This window comes from Anas platyrhynchos, chromosome 19, assembly GCF_047663525.1.
Source record: "Anas platyrhynchos isolate ZD024472 breed Pekin duck chromosome 19, IASCAAS_PekinDuck_T2T, whole genome shotgun sequence".
In the NCBI taxonomy this organism is placed as follows: Eukaryota; Metazoa; Chordata; class Aves; order Anseriformes; family Anatidae; genus Anas; species Anas platyrhynchos.
Window position 1 is genome coordinate 12,752,577 of NC_092605.1, and position 20,655 is coordinate 12,773,231.

The 20,655-nt window shown below is 40.3% G+C and overlaps 2 protein-coding genes across 5 annotated transcripts in view; both read left to right on the forward strand.

The window, feature by feature from the left end:
* Positions 1-409: 409 nt before the first annotated feature.
* On the forward strand, positions 410-1,707 carry LOC119713236 (myosin-1B-like). The gene is made up of 3 exons (XM_038165561.2): positions 410-619; positions 706-842; positions 1,407-1,707. Exons 1-3 carry the CDS (start codon positions 425-427, stop codon positions 1,690-1,692), a joined length of 618 nt encoding a protein of 205 aa, XP_038021489.1. The 5' UTR covers positions 410-424; the 3' UTR covers positions 1,693-1,707.
* Positions 1,708-4,361: 2,654 nt separating this feature from the next.
* LOC119713167 (myosin-4-like) overlaps positions 4,362-20,655 on the forward strand; it is a 39,364-nt gene continuing 23,070 nt past the window's right edge. For 2 of the 4 annotated variants that reach the window (XM_072025825.1, XM_038165376.2), the window contains exons 1-18: positions 4,362-4,451; positions 4,866-4,901; positions 6,971-7,187; positions 7,289-7,432; positions 7,798-7,954; positions 8,500-8,527; positions 8,612-8,723; positions 13,594-13,686; positions 13,785-13,848; positions 13,938-14,036; positions 14,124-14,227; positions 14,443-14,581; positions 14,953-15,071; positions 15,167-15,316; positions 15,392-15,562; positions 17,545-17,854; positions 19,224-19,297; positions 19,406-19,493. In XM_072025825.1, the coding sequence (XP_071881926.1) occupies positions 6,984-7,187; positions 7,289-7,432; positions 7,798-7,954; positions 8,500-8,527; positions 8,612-8,723; positions 13,594-13,686; positions 13,785-13,848; positions 13,938-14,036; positions 14,124-14,227; positions 14,443-14,581; positions 14,953-15,071; positions 15,167-15,316; positions 15,392-15,562; positions 17,545-17,854; positions 19,224-19,297; positions 19,406-19,493 (2,056 nt within the window). In that variant the 5' untranslated portion in view covers positions 4,362-4,451; positions 4,866-4,901; positions 6,971-6,983. Of the gene's footprint in view, positions 4,452-4,480; positions 4,753-4,865; positions 4,902-6,970; positions 7,188-7,288; positions 7,433-7,797; positions 7,955-8,499; positions 8,528-8,611; positions 8,724-13,593; positions 13,687-13,784; positions 13,849-13,937; positions 14,037-14,123; positions 14,228-14,442; positions 14,582-14,952; positions 15,072-15,166; positions 15,317-15,391; positions 15,563-17,544; positions 17,855-19,223; positions 19,298-19,405; positions 19,494-20,655 lie in introns of those variants that run through there. The other 2 variants (XM_038165378.2, XM_038165377.2) reach the window with 2 other exon arrangements.

Here is a 20,655-nt window from a genome sequence, read left to right on the forward strand (position 1 = left end):
AGTGATATGGTTTAGTGGAGGACAAGTTAGTGTTAGGTCGGAGGTTGAACTAGGTGATCTTGAAGGTCTCTTCCAACCAAGACGACGATTCTGTGATTCTTGCTCTGTATCAGCTGGAAAACGCTCCAAGAGTATGTACTGACACTTTTTAGTGAAGAATTTTTTCTCATACCCACACATTTTTTCTTGCACATAGCGTTCTCATTTGAAGATAACTCTTTAAATAAAAAGACATGGGAAATATGCCAGTAGTTACCCATGGAAATCTGTATTCATTCTTTGTCAAGGATTTCGGGACGAAGGAAAGTGCAAGTTTTACTCTAAAAACATTTACCCATGGAAATATCATTTCTAAGCAAAAGAGTAAAGTTCAGGCTTATTCACTTCTCATCCACTCATGGCCACTCTGCAGAGAATCTTAACAATGGAATCAGTTTGTACAGGCTTGAATGAGCTTTCAGGAAGCTGTTCTTCATATTCTACTTCCTCTCATAGGTACAAGGTGCTTAATGCCAGTGCTATCCCAGAGGGACAATTCATTGATAGCAAGAAGGCTTCTGAGAAGCTCCTCGGATCTATTGATGTGGATCACACCCAATACAAATTTGGTCACACCAAGGTATAAATACTTATTGACTTAAATAGTGTGTATCTGTACTTTGCAGTACCTGACAATTATGTGCTGCGACCATTTCCTTTCTCAAGGTGTTCTTCAAAGCTGGGCTGCTGGGACTGCTGGAGGAGATGAGGGATGAGAAGCTGGCACAGCTCATCACTCGCACACAGGCTAGGTGCAGAGGCTTCCTGATGAGAGTGGAGTTCCAGAAAATGATGGAGAGGAGGTAGATACATACAGTTATTTGGCTTGCTGGGCCAATCCTCCTAACATACCAATGGTGTGAACAAAACTGAAAACGAGCTCCTTCTCAATGAAACTCATTTATTTGTTATTAGTTCATTTCACCACTATGAATGGAGACAAAAAAAAAAAAAAAAAAAAAAAAAAAAAAAAAAAAAAAAAAAGAAAGAAGAAGAAGAAGAAAAGACCTTCTTTAAATTATGTCACTCTTTGTAGTAATTTTTGCTATTTTCTATAAGTGGCTAAATTCTGTAAATGTCCAGAATTCAGATATATAGGCCATGTAAGCTGGTCATGTCCAAAATCTGGACTTCAAAACTGTCCATATAGGTTGGCCATCACTACATCACAATAGGATATTTGCTTCCTATATACATAAAATATAATATATATATATGCCTGTATGTACGTAATTCATTATATAGAGGATTGTCACTATAAAGTATTACATATAGAACAGTCACTACATATTATACATATTTGTATATATAAGTTAATTCTGTAATATACATTCAAAAGTATAAAACATACTTTCTTTACCTTTCAGGGACTCTATATTCTGTATCCAGTACAATATACGTGCATTCATGAATGTTAAACACTGGCCCTGGATGAAGCTGTTCTTCAAGATCAAGCCCTTGCTGAAGAGTGCAGAATCTGAGAAGGAGATGGCAAACATGAAGGAAGAGTTTGAGAAAACCAAGGAAGAGCTTGCAAAGTCCGAGGCAAAGAGAAAGGAGCTGGAGGAGAAAATGGTTTCCCTGCTTCAGGAGAAAAATGATCTACAGCTCCAAGTGCAGGCAGTGAGTGTTGCTAATGCTTTTGGCTCATAATGCCCCATGTAAAATAATCCATATATCTTGGTAACAGACACATTATTACAAACCAGTATTATTTTGAACAACATATAAAGAATAAAATAGGAAGGAAAAACATAGAAAAGCTAAGCTGGAATAAATAAATATTAAGAAATTTTCAAGTCGTTATTGCAGCTTGTTCCATGCACTTTTAAATCAAGAGAGAGCTAATCCATTTCCAGTTAGTAAACCTTACTGCTTATAGTATATTGTTTTAAATCATATATGACAACTTAGAGCAGCAATTATTATGTCTTTATGTAACCTTATTTACTATATAATTTTGATATGTTATCATCTGATGAATGAAGTTAGTCTGGATGTCCAACTGATACCCTGATTTGGGGAATTACAAATGGATTCTATTGGAGTAAGTAAGAGGAGCTGGAGCGGAAGGTATTTCTACAGCATTTCTCATTCCTGCCTCTTCACCAAAAACAGTGATGAAAGTGGGGAAAGCTAATACTTTCTCCATGGAAAGGCAGGGAGAAGAAAGTAGTGAAAATCAACTGCATCTTGATTTTCTCAATTACAGGAAGTTACATGTCAGATAAATATATCTAGGTGAGATAAAACCCAGACTAGCCATCTTGCTGAGCCATAGGAAGCCTTCTGCCTGGATGGCATCTCTGCTCTTTGTTAGAACCATAAGGAAAAGAACATGGAGTACAAAGAAAATAAAGGTTACTTCTCCAAGGACTTCAAAGTTTCCATGTTAGAATGCCGGCAAATTAGGGCAATTTGTACTGGCTAAACACCAGTCTCCTTTCCAAACTGTTCTTCCTGACCACAACGGCTACACATATGTCTGATGCAGTTGATGCCTTTGGAACAGTGATCTTAACACAAAATTTTCCCCAAACTAAAAAATTTGTATTAAAGATGAATTTATGCTAAGTAAATTATTTTGTGAGATTTATAATAAGCATTTCTCAGCAGAATGCTGGAGTGCTTAGCATTTGAGTTTTAAATGCCGGATGATGAGAAATCTGCCTACATGGTACTCTAATGATTTCAGAACTCTATTCCATTCATAGATCCAGTGCAATGTAACACTAATAAAATTTATATATATACATATATATATATCCTTAGCACCTATTACTATACTATACTATTCATATTTCATCTTTTATTTTTATATACTATTCATCTTTTATTACTATACTATTACATAGCACCTGTCTTCAGGGCTGGAGGCATTCCAAAATAAATGGTATAAAAAATAATAAATCAAAAAATAAAATAAATAAACTCTTATGATAAGGAGTTCTAACTTGAAACATCATTATGAAACCGCTTTGAAAATAAAAATACCTTCCTTTAAAAAAAAAAAGGAGAAAAAATAATGGCTGACATACAAACAGAATTTTGAAAAATATTATACACATTTATATATATAATTCTGTAATATACATTCAAAAGTATAAAACATACTTTCTTTACCTTTCAGGGACTCTATATTCTGTATCCAGTACAATGTACAAATCATCTTCATAGCCCTCCTCTGAGCTCATTCTGATACTTCTATGTCCCTCTGGTACTGGGTAGCCCTGAACTGGGCACAGTACTCCACGTCTGGCCTCACCAGGGCTGAGCAGAGGGGGAAGATCACCTCCCTTAACCTGCTGGCAACACTCTTCCAAATGCACCCCAGGGTACCATTGGCCTTCTTGGCCACAAGGGCACATTGCTGACTCGTGGTCAGCCTGCTGGTCCCTCTCTGCAGAGCTGCTCTCCAGCAGGTCATTCCCAGTCGGTACTGGTGCTTGGGGTTATTGATCCCTAGGTGCAGGACCCTGTACTTGCTCTTGTTGAACTTCATGAGGTTCCTCTAGGCCCAACTCTCCAGATCCCTCTGAATGGTGCACAGCCCCCTGGGGTATCAGCCACTCCTCTGGGCTTTGGGTTGTCAGCAAACTTGCTGAGGGTGCACTCTGTTCCATTGTCCATGTTGTTGATGAATAAGTTGGCGAACACTGGACACAGTACTGACCCTTGGGGGACACTGCTAGCTACAGACCTCCAACTAGACTTTGCACTACTAAGCACAACCCTCTGAATGGTCCTACAGGCCAGGACTTCAAATCCTTCTTGTGATCTATAAACTGACAGTTGCCTTATCCAAGCTTTATGTTAACCTTAGACTTGTCAGCACCCTGTAGAATGATATAAGCAAACATAATGAGGGAAAAAATCAGTCTCACTAGGTCTTTCTCCTTCTCTATCAGTATGTGCAGATAGACAGATGGGATCCATTAAAAACATGGGTTGTAAAGAAATAATTGGGCACAATTAGGAAAAAAAAAAGTCTTTTTAAAGCTCCTGAAATCAAGAGCCAAGGGTTGCCTTATTTGGCATTATTAGAGTTGTCTTTGGGTCCCTCAATCTTCTATCATGGCACAGCGGAGCATGAAAGAAAAAAAAAAAAAAAGGTCAGTGCAGCTGACTCCATACAACCTTGAATCAATCCTGTCTCTAAGTAATTAGGAGACAGATCACAGCTTCAACACATTTGCAACTAAAGAGCAAATTATTATTGACCAAAAATAGAGCACTTGAATGCTGTGTGGGCAGAAGGTTACTTATAAAGAGCTACAGCTGAAAGCAATCTTATTCTTTGTTACTTCAGCATCTCACGGTAAGTCCAATTTGCTTGATTCAACATCTAGGGGCATGTTCTTCTCAATCCACACTTCTAACATTCTTGTTTGTGTTTTGCACGCGATGCTAAGGTTAAATGACCCAACCCAGTTCAGTGTAGTAGCAGAAGTAGTAGAGCCGTACTGTAGGGCCCTCTACAAATTTTGCTCCCTTCAAGCCCTATGAAAGGCACAGAGAACTAACTCTGAAAGCAACTGAAATTTATTGGGTTAATAATGTAGCACATCCTTTCCTGGATGACATATATTTTTTTTCCAGCAGATCACAGCAATGTGGGGAGGAACACAAGATTTTCTGTGGGATTTGACTCTAGTTTAAGAGTTGTAAGGCTCTGTGTACAGTTCATCTACTAGGAAAGACTACTCAAAGAATGTGTGCATGTTTAATAGAGCATATGCTCAAGGCATATGTAGTGAGAGCTAACCAAGGCAATGAATTCTTCTTGATTTAACTCTCTCTGTCCTTTCTTTAACCGTTCCCCACAGATACTGAAAGCAGATTTCCTCCTGGGCTCTCTGAAGGTAAGGGTTTAACAAATAAGGTTGTTCTGTTGTTTGATCCTGAGCCCGTAAGTGTAGCTCACCTAGACAATGGTAGGGGGAGGTGGCAAAGGATTATGTTGTAGAACTCGGTTAACTGCAAAGGATATGTTTTAATCAGTAGGAGCACATCCATAGATCTTGGTAGGAAATACTCTAGTTATGGGGAAAGAAAAGTTACTGATACTCAAGCTTAGCCAAGAAGGCACGAATCACAGAGATGGTAATGTCTTTTTTGTCATGTAAACCGGTATTCTGGGACTTGTAGACAATTACAATTCATCCCCTACCATCTGTACAACTGCTGGAAATCTGAAACTGAGGGCTGTGCTCAGAGAGGATGCTCACAGTACGATTTAGGAAGGGTTCGACTTTATCCTGCCTTTAGTTTCCTCTGGGGTAAGGTCTCAAGCATTGTATGCTGGCTTATCCATGAGGTCCTGAATACAGAACAAAGTTCAATATGGTCTTGTCTCCTATCTGATAGACAGAACTGTTCATGAATAAAGAGACACCTTCATAAAGAACTTATATATGAATGATTCTCTTCTAAGTTTTCTAGGGAAGGTTAGTGACTGGAAGAGCTCACAAGAGTAACAAAAGGAGCCATCCACACCTGTGGATACCTAATACCACAAAAGGTTCACTGATAGTGTTGAGGTGCTGAAATGGGTAGAAATGCAAACTGTCCATTCAGAGAATGCCTTTCTGTCTTTTCATGAAGGCATAAATCAAAGATGATTCAGTAGTATAACAGACCATGCCTCTCAAGAAAGTTTTGAACAACCTATCAGCATTTTCTGATGCTCTACTTAGCCTTTTCATGGCTACAGTGAGATAGTTTCTCTCTTTCTTTCATGTTGCTTCACTTGAGCCATTCAGAAGAAGGATCGTATAGGTTTAAAAAAAAAAAAAAAAGTTGGGCTCTATATACACAGAATAATAATTTCAAAGTATGTTAATGGTTCTAGATTTTGTGCTTTGAAGTTCGTGGCTGTTAAAGTCTCTTGAGAGATGCAGCCTCTCAAAGTCCTGCAAGGTACAGATTCTATTGCAGATAGGTTTTGTTGAGAGTTCAGCACTTCTACATCAATGTGTCCAAAATCAAAACATTGCAAATGCATTCTAATTGTTTTCATTTACTTCTTGGCACCACATAAAAACACTCTGTGTTGATTACTTCAGTACCTTACTTTAATGCTAGCTTGCAGAACTTTCTGTTTGTTAGTTGCTGCCTACATTATTTCTACCTGTGTTGTTTCCAGATAGTCTTGAATTATCCACATCAGTCCTTTCAACTGTAGCAACCAATAACATCTATTTGTATTAAAGAATTTTTACTAGATGTTGCTGAAAATGTAAAATAAAACTGAACACAAAAACCTTTCTATGAAATTTTTCTACTAGAAGAATCCCTAACTGAATGTCTGGTATGTATTGGTACTTACAAACCGTCTTTTAATGATTTGTCACTGATGTCACCCTACATAATATAATCAAGCTAAAAGGTACTTCGACACTGATGTTTTTTGAAAGGTAATATCAAGTACTTACGTATCTGGGTAACACTATGCTTTGAATTATTTCCTTTACTACATGTTATATTCCTTTATTGCTAATTTTGTCAGTGGTATGTAAATACATTTTATATTTCATAGGTAGGATAAATGGGTTTAGCTATAGATGGATGATGATTGTTGCTTACAATTAGTTTCTGTGCTTGATACAGAAAGAAACTATTTGCACTTGCCCTGTTTGTCATTAAAACATAGAAAACAGAAATGCATGAAGAACGCCTCCACTTACAAATTATGTATGAGAACAAATCTTAACTCACTAATCTGTGAGAGTCTTGAAGACTCCTGTCTACAAGAAACTTTCTTTATTAAAATTTCTTCAGTGAATACATAAAATTGACATGGAGGACAGGTGCCTGAGGTTGATTAGTCCTCTTCTTCATTTTAGTCATTGAGTATGATCAATGGATATGATCTGGATAAATATAAATAACAAATGCACAAGATATCTGAAACTCTTCTAAATTCCCCCAGAATAACTCCAGTCATGACATCAGATGCAGAGATGGCAATCTTTGGAGAAGCTGCTCCCTATTTACGGAAATCTGAGAAGGAGCGAATTGAAGACCAGAATCGCCCATTTGATGCTAAGACAGCCTGTTTTGTAGTGGATGAAAAGCAAATGTATGTGAAAGGTACCATACAGAGTAGAGAAGGTGGTAAAGTCACAGTTAAAACATGTGATGATATAGTAAGTGCCATTAACCGTTACTCGTCATACATAACTCATCCAGTTCTAAAAGTTCCCTGGCTAATATTTCTTCTCCTTTTGTTTCTCTCTGGTTTTGTCAGACTGTAACAGTAAAGGATGATGAAGTCTTTCCCATGAACCCTCCCAAATTTGATAAAATTGAGGACATGGCTATGATGACCCACCTCCACGAACCTGCAGTGCTGTATAACCTCAAAGAGCGTTATGCAGTCTGGATGATCTATGTAAGTACAAGCAGAAGGAGATTTGTGCTTTTGAGGGGTTGAAGACACTTTTCAATCTCTCTGAAGATATTCCTGACTTTTCACCTCCTTTCCTCATTTCTGTTTTTTTTTCTCTCTTGCATGTGTTCTCCGTTTGTACTCTATGTATCATTGCTCTTCTTCCTTCTTTCCTTGTCATATGGTAAATTTCATCCATTCTGTGATAGGTCATTCCTCCAATTTCATTTCTTCCACTGCCCTGGTCTTTGCAGAGTTTTGTTGACCTCTGCCTTCTGAGTTCTCCGCAGCAGTCTTCCTCGGGGTAGCTGGAAGGCCTGCTGTTCAAGGCTGAGCAGAAGCCAACATTCCCGTTTTCTTCCTTGCAGACCTACTCGGGTCTCTTCTGTGTCACTGTCAACCCCTACAAGTGGCTGCCCGTGTACAGCCCCAAGGTGGTGTCTGGCTACCGAGGCAAAAAGCGCCAGGAGGCCCCTCCACACATCTTCTCTATCTCTGATAATGCCTATCAGTTCATGCTGACTGGTGAGTCATTTGGCAAGAACATAAGCTGGCTGCTTGGTCAAGGAACACTTAACAGTTCAGGCATCTTGCATTCTTTTGTACTCAGGGCATGATGGAAATAGCTCCCATAGTCCTTTGGCAAAATTCAAGTTAAACTGACTATGGCATCTTAAAGAACCCTGTAGCATTGGATAATGAAAGAAAGGCAGTAGCTAGCTCTTTGGCATTGTGCCAAAGTAAGGAATTTGAAGAAACAATATAGAATGATCATAGCAGAGAATCTGACTCCAAATAAACAATACTCAATCCAAGATCTGTACGTAACCAAAAGCAATTAATAAGTGGGGAAGCCTTATAAACAACCACTGCTTAACATTATAGTTTGGACAGCTCCATATAGCTGGGAGTGCAAAAATCCACTTACAGACTAATGCAGAATTCACCTTACCTGGTTACAAAGTGGTGCAGTTTCAATATTCTTTCCCTTGAAGTCAGTTAGCTACCTCTGAGGAATAAAAGCCCTCCACATCTCATTTGAAGAGCTCTTTCTGTGGCTTTGTTTTCAGATCATGATAATCAGTCGATCCTTATCACGTGAGTATATTTTGATATGTGTGACAACACTGACCAAAGTAAAAACGTGTCCTATTTCCTATAACAGTATTTTCATTCTAACAGTGGAGAATCTGGTGCAGGGAAGACTGTGAACACAAAGCGTGTCATCCAGTACTTTGCAACAATTGCAGTTACTGGTGAGAAGAAGAAAGACCATCAACCTGGTAAAATGCAGGTATGTGATAGGCACACTCTTTCAGCGTTTTGCTGAGAAAGTTTCTGCTCTGCAGACAAAATCAATACATATTTCTGCATTGCAATACCATTAAAAGAAAGTGTAATGTCTCTGAGATGACAAGCAGGATACACAGTCTGAGCACACCTATGCTCTGCTACCCCTACTAACCAACTCCCATCCCTCTTATAAATACTGAAAGCCCACCTAAAAAAGTCAGAATCATAGCATGGCTTGGGTTGGAAGGGACACTGAAGATCATCTAGTTCCAACGCTCTTGCCATGGGCAGGGACACCAGGTTACTCAAAGCCCCACCAAATCTGGCCTTAAACACTTCCAGGGATGGGGCATCCACAACTTCTCTGGGCAACCTGTTCTACTGCCTCATCACTCTCATAATAATTTCTTCCTAATATCTAATCTAAATGTACCCCCTTTTAGTTTAAAAACATTGCTCCTTGCCCTATTATTACACTCCCTAACAAAGAGTCCTTCTCCAGCTTTCCTATAGGCCTCCTTTAGGCCACTATCAGGTCTCCCTGGAGCTCTCTCTTCTCCAGGCTGAACAACCCCAGCTCTCTCAGCCTGTCTTCACAGGAGAGGTTCTCCAGCCCCTCGATCATCTTTGTGGACTCATTCTGCTATGTCCATATCCTTCTTGTGCTGAGGACCCCAGAGCTGGGTGTAGTGCTCCAGGTGGGGTCTCACAAGAGCAGAATAGAGGAAAAGAATCACCTCCCTCAGCCTGCTGGCCACACTTCTTTTAATGCAGCTCAGGATACAATTGGTTTTCTGGGCTGCAATTGCACACATTGATGGCTCTTATACAGTTTTTCATCCACCTGTATCCTAAAGTCCATTTCCATAAGGCCGTTCTTTATCCACTCATCACCAAGCCTATATTCATATTTGGGGTTGCCCCAGCCCATATTCAGGACCTTGCATTTGATCTTGTTGAACTGCATGAGGTTTGCACAGACCCACGTCTCAAGTCTGTCACTCCAGCGTGCTAACTGCACCACACAGCTTGGTGTCAACCTCAAACTTTCTGAGGGTGCATTCAATCCTACTGTCCATATCACCAACAATGATGTTAAATAATGCCAGTCCCAACACAAACCCCTGAGCGACATCACTTGTTACTGGTCTCTTCCTGAAAATCCAGCTGCTGACCATGCCTCTGAGTGAGACCATCCAGCTAATTCCACATCCACCAAGTGGTCCACATGTCAAAGCCATGGCTCTCCAATTTGAAGACAAGAATGTTGTGTGAGACAGTATCAAAAGCTTTGCACAAGTCCAGGTAGATGACATCTGTTGCTTTTCCTTTATCCACCAACACTGTAGCCCCATCATAGAAGGCCACCAAATTGGCCAGGCATGATTTGTCCTTAATGAAGTGGTGTTGGCTTCCCAGTCACCTCTCTATTTTCTATGTGCATAGTTTCCAGGAGGATCTGCTCCATGATTGTGATCTCTTTGCCAGGCACAGATGTGAGACTGGCTGGCCTGCAGTTCCTCAGGTCTCCCTCTCTTTCCCTTTTTAAAATCAGGGTTATGTTTCCCCTTTTCTGGTCACTGGGAACTTTACCTCACTGCCATGGCTTCTCAATTACGATGGATGATGGCTTAGAAACTTCATCTGCTACTTGCTTCAGGACCCTTGGATGCAGCTCATCAGGTCCCATGGACTTGTGCACATTCAAGTTCCTTAGATGGTCTCTACCCTGATCTTTTCTTGCGGTGGATGGTACCTCATTCTCCTAGTCTTTGCCTTTGGATTCTGTGAGTTGGGAGGTGTGGCTAGAGCACTTACTGGGGAAGACAAAAGAGGCAAAAAAGTCATTGAGTGTCTCAGTTTTCTCCATATCCCAGGTAACCAGGTCTCCCATTTCCTTCAGCAGTGGGCCAAAGTCTTCACCACTCTTTCTTTTATCACTGGTGTCCCTGTAGAAGCTCTTGATGTCCCTGGTGAGATTCAATTGTCTCAGCCTTAGCTTTCCTATCCTGATCCCTAGATGTTTGGACAATGTCTCTGTATCCCTCCAACATTACCTGTCTTTGCATCCATCCCCAGGAGGCTTCCTTTTTGTGTTTGAGTTTGGCCAGGAACTCCTTGTTCATTTATGCAGGCCTCCTGGCATTTTTGCTTGACTTCTGTTTGTTAGGATGCATTGATACCGAGCATGGAGGAGGTGATCCTTGAATATTAAACAACATTCCTGGACCCACTTTCCCCTCCAGGGCTTTACCCCATGGTACTCTACCAAGTAGATCCTTGAAGACGACATCTTTTTAATGTAGGAAAGCCCCAAGTTTCAGTTCCTCTCCAGTCCAGTGTAAATGATTACACAAGGGAAGGTTTGACCAGAGGAAAATAATATAAGACAGCAGAAGTTCTCTCTGTGATGGATGCCTACGTGTCTGTGTACCTGAGATCTGCTATCTCCACCCAGGTGCCTGAAAGAGACCAGTTGGTTCCCACTGGCATGTGATTGTGTTACAACTCCCTATTTCATTCCTATTGACAAGGGAATTACAGTAACTTTGGACTCCAGAGAGGCTGCACTGAAGTTAAAGTTCTTCTGTGTGATGCAATTGAAATAACAAGCCAGTAGAAATTACTGCCTGTGGTCTATGTAACAGCCCTGAGGGACAGTGTGAAAAAAGTGTCAGACTTGGGACAGCTGGGACCACTTGCCAGACGATTAGAAAGTAACCTCAGAACAGATCCTTCCAGGGAGGAAAGTACAAGCACAGCTGCTGCAGTCTGAGCCCACTAGTGCATTTGCAAGGCATGGGCTAGCACAGAGCAAGCAACAGACATCCTTGTGGCACAAGTGTGTCATCACAGTATGTGAGAAGGTATGTGCATCAAAGAGGGTGATGCCTGTCAGTGCGTTATTTGAGTACCCAAGGGCACAGAAGAATCTAAGGAGATTCCAAGGCTGAATATTCTTTTCTCACTCAGAGGCAGGTGTCTGTGATTGATGGGTTGTTATGGCAAAGACAAGTTCATTACAAGCTCTCTTTCCATTAGCACCATTTCTGTGTATCTTGGGCTCAACTTTCACCAGCTGCTCACTATGCTGGGACTGATCTCACAAAAACATTGAGACAGCTGAGATGTACTGGCTGTGTTTGATATAAGAAAACTCACCAGGTTCTCAGATGGGCAACAAGCTGTTCTGGTCTCTTCTTGAGTTTATTCACAGAATACTCTATTTCTTTGGTGTTCACAATCTCTAAGAAGTATCTTTCTCTTCATAAGACCACAAAATAAAACACCATTAAATTATGTCTCTCCCAGCATCCCATCTCAGACACAGACTGAAATCAGATGCCAGGTAAGCGCATAAAATAAGGGAAGTATGTAACATTTCCCAAGACTGCTTTCTCAGCTCAAGCAATTTGTAACCCAGACTGTACTCCAGATTGAATTTGTGTAAAGAATTGCCAGATATTCTATGCTGTTCTCCATTCACCGTGCACTCTTGTCTGTTCATGGCTCACAGCTGTGCAATAGAGTTTTTTTGTTTGTGTTTTTTGTTGTTTTGTTTTGTGGTGAAGTCAGCAGCACTGACACAAATGTCTTTAAAAGGAGGAAGTTTATTTAGGAAGCTGTATGTGAGAGGACATTAGTCTATATATTCGAGATTTTTTTTATTAAAAATATGTGAGTATATTTAGAGAGAGAGTTATGCTACTGCGTGGCCTTAGTTCTGCAAGGTGTTCAAACTAACTTAAATCCTTTGCGCCACCTTCAGACCGTATTGGGGATGGCGCTGCCATCCCCACTGCAAGATCTTGAAGGCTGCACGCACCATTGTACACCAAGTAGTATGCAGCAACTTGAGCTCTGCCACTGATCTTTCATGTGAATAAAAACTTCTTTTTTTTTTTTTTTTTTTCCTCGTTCTTTGTTCTCCTGCTCTGTATTGGAAACCATCCCTGCAAACAATTATTTCCTAACTACTTAAGGATCAATCATGAGTTCGGTAGGAGCCTTGAGAAAAGCTTTGCCCTGTGATTCCAAAACAGCACTCTGTGACACTGCCTTGCACAGAAGAGACATAATGTCATGGAAGCTTCTTTCCTCCCATTTTTTTTTTTTTTTTTTTTCAGTTAGCAGGAGTGATACAATGCAGAATTGAAACTGTATGTTTGCTTGATGATCTTCTTTTCTACTGTAGCCATGTACAAAAAGAAAAGAAAAAATGTGGGGGGGGGGGGGGGGGAACAACCATCACAGCATCCAAGAGGTACTTTGTTTTTGTTTTTTGCTTTGTATTGTTTTACATTTGGCATTTGAGTATCACTTTTCACCCATGTCCTACTTGTCTTTTCAAAGCATCTATGGAGATTTTTTTCTGCATTCTGAAAGGTTACTGGTTGTTTGAACATAACTGCAAAACTTTACATTATCCCTTTTTAGGTGCTTCCTACTTTCAGCTTTGAGGCTGTACCACTCCCTCTGTCTTGTGCTTGAGTAAACTCAAGAAAAGAATCCCAGATTTTTCACGTTTTCTTTAGCTGTTATAGCCTTTGTGAGCAGTGAATGGGAATGCAGAAGTGCCTCTCTCATACAGATTTCAAACATTCTGAGCTCCACCGAAATTACCCTGTATATTCTATACGATATATGATAGCATGGACAAAAAGAAAATGAAGTACAAATCAGTTTTTCAGCACTCTTCCCTGTGAAACCAATTCATTAGTGATGGCTGATGAGTGCTTAAAACATTTGCTAACTAAAAGCTAAAATCATGTGTGAGATGTAATAATGACCTGTTTGTGATGTATCCTTTTCCGTATTTGTTATTAAATAGCAGTGAGTTTTGCTAAGAACCTTTTTTTCCATGTAACTAGGGAACCCTGGAGGATCAGATCATCCAGGCCAACCCACTGCTGGAGGCCTTTGGAAATGCTAAGACTGTCAGGAATGATAATTCCTCACGTTTTGTGAGTTTACTTCTTTTTTGTTGGAATGCAGATTTCTGCTATATATGTCTCATTCACTGATCACTCTAACCAACTGTTTGATCTCTACTACTCAACAGGGAAAATTCATCCGTATTCACTTTGGAACAAATGGCAAGCTGGCCTCTGCAGATATCGAAACCTGTGAGTTGGAGCTAGTCAGCACATGCAGAATTTGTGCATTTGTGATCTCAAGTTTCCCAGGAGACCAGTGGCATCTCTCTTTTTCTTAGATCTTTTGGAGAAATCCAGAGTGACTTTCCAGCTACCCAGTGAAAGGAGCTATCATATTTTTTACCAGATAATGTCCAATAAGAAGCCAGAGCTCATTGGTGAGTGTCAGCATTTCTGGGTTTGGTTCAGTGCGTATTCTTTGCACTTTTTCCCCATACCATCAAAGGTGTACTGTATGCCTGCAGATCTCCTCCTTATCTCAACCAATCCCTACGACTTTGCCTATGTGAGCCAAGGAGAAATCACTGTTGCCAGCATTGATGACAGTGAGGAGCTGCTGGCAACGGATGTGAGTATGGCAATGGATATGAGTATAGCAATGGCACTCCTTGTCAGAGCCAGGCTCTGCTCTGGGTGCAGAGGTGGCCTCTATCATTCTGCAGCAGCCACAGCCACTCCCAGCCGCTGTTGCATGCACTTGGCGCTGGGCAGGCATGCAGGCAGAAGCAGAAGCCCCTACTTGTGTTTTTCTGACCTTTTGCAACTTGTCTATTCCCTCTGGAGAGTGCCGTGGACATCCTGGGCTTCAGCCCTGATGAGAAGGTGGGGATATACAAGCTGACAGGGGCTGTTATGCACTACGGGAACATGAAGTTCAAGCAGAAGCAGCGGGAGGAGCAGGCAGAGCCAGACAGCACAGAAGGTAGGGGTTGACTGCAGACTTCATTTGTGAACTGCACTAGGAGGCAAGAGAGGAACCTCATCCAATAAAGTACCCATCAGTTCAAGACTGTTTCTGCCCTTCTAGAAAGTAAATTTTACAAACTTGTGCAAGTGCCACAAAGTCACTGATTTAATTTATGCACCACGTGGAAACTGATTCATAGATGAAGCGCTGCTACAGCTCCCCAGGCATGAAACAGGAGTGTGGTGCAGCTGAGACAACCTTCCCTTGACAACAGGCACATCTGAGTATCTGAGTAGTGTCTGAAGTAGGCTCCTTGTAACAGAAATATTCTAGAGGACTATGACATCTTTGTCTATGTTGAACCCCTTTGCTGTATCTCTTCCTAGTGGCTGACAAAGCTGGCTACCTGATGGGTCTGAATTCTGCTGATTTGCTCAAGGCTTTATGCTATCCCAGGGTGAAAGTTGGGAATGAATACGTGACTAAAGGACAAAATGTCCAACAGGTATCTAGAGAGCTGGTTGGTTTTCATTTTGTTCAGACAATTATTTCAACTAATGCTAATCTAACTTTCTTTACTGCTGTGGCTGTTTCTTACAGGTATACAATTCAGTGGGGGCTCTGGCTAAATCAGTCTATGAGAAGATGTTTTTATGGATGGTTACTCGAATCAACCAGCAACTCGATACAAAGCAGCCCAGACAACATTTCATTGGTGTCCTGGACATTGCTGGCTTTGAGATTTTTGATGTGAGTTACAGTTAGTATGTTTGCCAATTGATTATTTTTCCAAACTAACCAGCGTTATTATATTTGAATTTGCAGTTCAACAGCCTGGAGCAGCTGTGCATCAATTTCACCAATGAGAAACTACAGCAGTTCTTCAACCACCACATGTTTGTGCTGGAGCAGGAGGAGTACAAAAAGGAAGGAATTGACTGGGAGTTCATTGACTTTGGAATGGACCTGGCTGCCTGCATTGAACTCATTGAAAAGGTAGAGGAAATCTAATTTTAGAAAAGCACATTTATTTTCTGATAATTTTAGTCCTTATGTTCTTTATAAATTGAATAATTACTGTTGAATGATTCTCCCATCAGAAGAAGCAGTTTATAAAATCAAACATTTTGACATTTTGGAGAGGTACACTGCCTCTCCGCAAAAAAAAAAAAAAAAAAAAAAAAAAAATCTGGACAACGTGGCTGCGATGGAAGGGAGAGAAGCACAATGTTAATTTTGCTTTCAACAGTAGACAGTAAGGTGAAACTTCAAGTCTTAGTCCTTGTAGTAGTTGACAGAATTCAGAGTTCCTGGTTGTAGCAATCTTCTTCTTTCTGGCTCCTTTGTCACTGCCCACTGCCACTGCGCTGGTAGTCTTAATGTGAATTAACCCCCAACTACAGCATTAGGAGTAAGTGTCCAGTGGTTACTTGTGCACAGCACTTAAATATTATGTGCAAATCCACTGTACACACACCCAAATATCTTCCTTCTCAGGAGAATACAAGTACCTATTCCCAGCCTGGTGCCCATTCAGCTGTCTCATGAGCACATTCACAACTTAATATTCATACCCATGGATGATGTCTTTGCACATAAAAGCTTCACATTTCTTGATAACCTCCCACTGTTCCCACCACACAGTAGCATCTACAAACAACACTACCATTCACAGCTGGTGTCTATTGCTATACTTAACACTCAAAATCTACACTTACTGCTTTGTGTCCACATATTTTGTGCCTCATGTCTATGAAATGTAGAGTGGTTAGAGACAGAGGAATTACATCACCTACATTACTCTAGCACTGTAGTCACTTTTGGAATGGCAGGAAAGAAGATGATGCTTCTAGGATGCAATTCATCTAATAAAATACATCCTGTTATTGATACTGTGAAATGTCTGCATAATGCTTCCACTGATTCTAGAACAATACAGACATCTATCTCAGATCTACATTCTATTTTAGTGACACCTACAGCTAGGCAAAATCAATCCTAACCCCAGAGTCCTCACACAACAGCCACACCTAGTGGGCAAAAGTTTAATTCAAAACTTGGTATTCCTTCCCAACATCCAATTCCTGTGTTTGCTGATGTTCTGTAGGATCCCCAATTCTAGCTTTGGCAGCTATCTAGCTGACATCAGATGTAAGCATCTGATCTGAGAGCGTCACCAGATGGATAGAGACTTACCATATTATATATAGTAGGTACATTAAAAGAAGGAACTCCTAGAATACTATCTAGGCCAATGAAGTGCAAGTCAAATCAGTGTCTTCAGTAAAATTAGAGGAAATATCTGCACTATCAGAAGATTCCTAATGTAGCTCAGATGAAGGCCCTTATGTAGCTAAGTATATGCCTCTGTATTGAAATATTTCAATTTTAAAATACATTCTGTGAGAAATTAGAAGTCAGTGGGTATTCTAAAGCGCCAGATTGCTGCCATTTTTCCCCCATATAAGATGAAGAAAATCTAATTCATCATGCACATCCATTGGAGACCGCACAGGACTTGTTAGATATTATCTATTCACATTCCTGAGAAGCCATTAAACTAAGTTCAACATTGGCAATTGGCAATTGATGACTTGTAACAGACCTACAAAATATCATCAGTCCCATGAACAGGGCACTGAAACCTGTCTTCTGAATTCCTATTTTGATTTCACATTCCAAAGAGTTTAGGGCAAAGATGATTGAAGCTGTTGAATATAATGTTGAATATAACGAGCCTCTCACTCAAAGATGTGTTTAAACTCTACTGCCAAGTTGCCATTTTCATAGTAGTGGCGTGAGCAGCAAAGTCTAATTATAGTATGTGTGATTATTACAGTAACTAGTGATGTATTAAGAACCTGTGCAGTAGAAATTACAGTCACTGTAACAAACTACAAAACACACGCAAAGTGAAATTTTATTTACTTTCTCTCTCCCTGACACTTTCTTTCTTCATATATTCATACTTCTCCCAGCCCATGGGCATCTTCTCCATCCTGGAAGAGGAGTGCATGTTCCCCAAGGCAACTGACACCTCTTTCAAGAACAAGCTCTATGACCAGCATCTGGGCAAGTCCAACAACTTCCAGAAGCCCAAGCCTGCCAAAGGCAAGGCTGAGGCCCACTTTTCACTTGTGCACTATGCTGGCACAGTGGACTACAACATATCTGGCTGGCTTGAGAAGAACAAGGATCCCCTGAATGAAACTGTTGTTGGGCTGTACCAGAAATCATCTTTGAAGCTCCTGTCCTTCCTTTACTCTAACTATGCTGGTGCAGAAACAAGTAAGTGCGTTTTTTAGTGATGATTGATAAGGCAAGAAAAAAAAGTTAAGTCTATGTCTCCTCCTTGTTGTATTCTCTAGCCTCTCATCATCCCTAATCTCATCCTATTCACATGCACAGATATGCCAAACTAAGATACCATCATGAATAACTGCAGAAAGCACCATGTTTATGTGGTGTGGTGCACAGAAGCAATGCTCAGCAAGTTCAAAACAAAATGATAGGAGTTGGATGTTTCCTGGCTTACTGAGCTGTGAATCATATGCATGGTCAGCCATCATCCAGACAGGTGCCAAATATACATGTATGTGCAAAGTGTAAGCACTTTATAGTCTTAGGAGACAGAGTTTTATTTCTTTATGTGAACAGGAAGAGCTAAAAGTAATGGAGAGGTTCACAGCCTTACATCTTCAAGGAGATCACAGAACTATTTCATATCCAGCTGAGCAGCCCTGGTGCAACAGGGGAAAAAAAAAAAGAGAGAGAGACAAATTAATTTAGAAGTTCTTTAAGGGCATCAGAGAGCAGTTCAACCTCTTGCCTTTTTTTTGTGACTTAAGGCTGTCAAGTAGGACAGTCAATGGGTCTGTTTTACCAAAAATAACCATACGATTGCTACAAAAAAAAAAAAAAAAGGAAACTCGGATGCTAGGCATAAAGTGTTAGTATAGAGTAACATGTCAACACGCATGTGGGCAGCTGGGTTTGAGGCTCAAGAGGGTACCACACACTCCTAGAAAACAGTGGGGATGAAGCAGTTGTGGTCCTTACTAGTATCATCAATACAAGGAAGGTGAGAAGAGAAGACTCCATTTAGTTCTCCATTTAAATGACTTCAACAATACAGCAATTCTGAAAAGCTACTGAGCTTTTTGGGTTTGTATTCATGAGGCTATATTTCATTTATTGCCTTGGGGATGCTGTAACTCAGAATAGGTCCCTATTCTTCAACTGGAACATTAGAACAAATTTTTCCTAAAGGCTTCACTGCACTCATGAACAAATGTCCACCGCTGAACCATTCATGTGGCCTTTCACCACATTACAACAAAATAAAAATAATTTGAGAGTATATCTTTAAGTAAAACCAATTTCCAGTGGTACACAGTAAACTGCTATGGAGCTTATGTCAGACCGTAGTGTTACATACTACCACAGCCACATCACATTATGACGCAACTTAAGTTGTGCATCTGAGACCAAAATATACCAAACACTGATTAATATATAACCAGCTGACAGCAGTTCACATAAAACTCCCATGCAGCGCTGCTGAATCACTTTCACATCAAAATATAATGTTTATATTAGTCCATAACACACTGCCTACTCTAACCATTCAACTCTTATGTATCTCAACTCTTCCAAGGTGATAGTAGTGGTGGCAAGAAAGGTGCTAAGAAGAAAGGGGGCTCTTTCCAGACAGTGTCTGCTGTGTTCAGGGTATGTGAATTTCCTCTTAAAACTGAGCCACAGCTCTTCGACATCTGAATAAAAATGCAAAAGCTTTGTAGCTCAGAGCTCAAACCCCATGTTTTGTTCTATTCACAGGAAAATCTAAACAAGCTGATGACTAACCTGAGAAGCACCCATCCTCACTTTGTGCGTTGCTTGATTCCTAATGAGACCAAGACACCTGGTAAGTGTTATTATACACTAGACTGACCAGAATTGTGCTGCTAAGCTTCCACACCAACTTCTTCCAGAACAGCTCCCCATGCATGTAAAATTCCTGTGGGGGGTGGCCTATGGAACAGTGCTCAAGTAAGCCTTCTTGTATTTTTTCATGACTGTAAAATTTTGAGCATTATATGGTCCACCACACTTAGTCATCTTTGCTTAATGTGTGCACAGAGCTGATGATAAAGATGGCATGTATTAGAGCTGATGAAATTGCATGTCACAAGTAACAACAGTAGCAAATTTCTAATAAATGCATATTTTTAAGGACCACTATGTCATTCAATACTGTTGAGTTCAGTTCAAGACAATTTAACAACTCAAAATATTTCATGTTAGAAACTGATTCACTGAGTTGGAGGACTGACAAAAGAATCATGCATCCTTTGTAGAATTCCCTGTATAGGCTGCTGGGTACTCTTTGCACCTGAAGGGCATTTTGATATAAAATTATTTTTGTTCATTTATTGAATTAAATATTTAACTCACGCAGAGTTTAGTCTCAAAGAACAGTCAAGTTTGGGGGGTATTTCATGTGGCCATTAAGTACCTGGGGAGAGTTGCTTGTGTGGGTTTTAGGAGTCTAATCTATAGGAGGTGTGATACAGGTGGAATAAGAAGGTGTAATGGATGTAATAAGAATACAAGGAAACAGGAGTTCAGCACCTATTTAATCTGCTCCAGAATTTCAAAGCATTTACCTTACTTGTTTATGTCTCTTTGTATAACCCTGAAGACCACAAGCATGGTTTCAGCAGCACACATATGTATGACACTCAGATTTCAGCTATTCACCTAAATTTATATATTCAATGGAGAGAAGCTGGCATTTTAAGGTATGACTCATTTGGCTGCTTTTATATGTCTTAGGATGAGATGAATCACATCCTAGAAAAAAATGCTTCTGCTTCACTCCACTGACTATAAATGAAGCCCATATGGAATGTCCCACACTTCATATCCGTAAAGTGAAGAGAGAGGAATCCCACTGGGATCTTGACAGGAATAGAAGATGTAAGGGAATTAAGGAAATCTACTGAAATATACATGAATGAATGATTTTGCCAAATATGACTGTCATTTTAATATTCAGAGATGACTCAGAGGAAATTAGACTTTTG

Excerpts from the sequence above, each read along its gene's own strand:
- LOC119713236 (XM_038165561.2), top strand. The coding sequence starts at position 425 with ATGGAATCAGTTTGTACAGGCTTGAATGAGCTTTCAGGAAGCTGTTCT. Across the intron at positions 620-705 it reads ACAAATTTGGTCACACCAAG|GTGTTCTTCAAAGCTGGGCT; the intron begins GTATAAATACTT and ends TCCTTTCTCAAG. Across the intron at positions 843-1,406 it reads CAGAAAATGATGGAGAGGAG|GGACTCTATATTCTGTATCC; the intron begins GTAGATACATAC and ends TTTACCTTTCAG.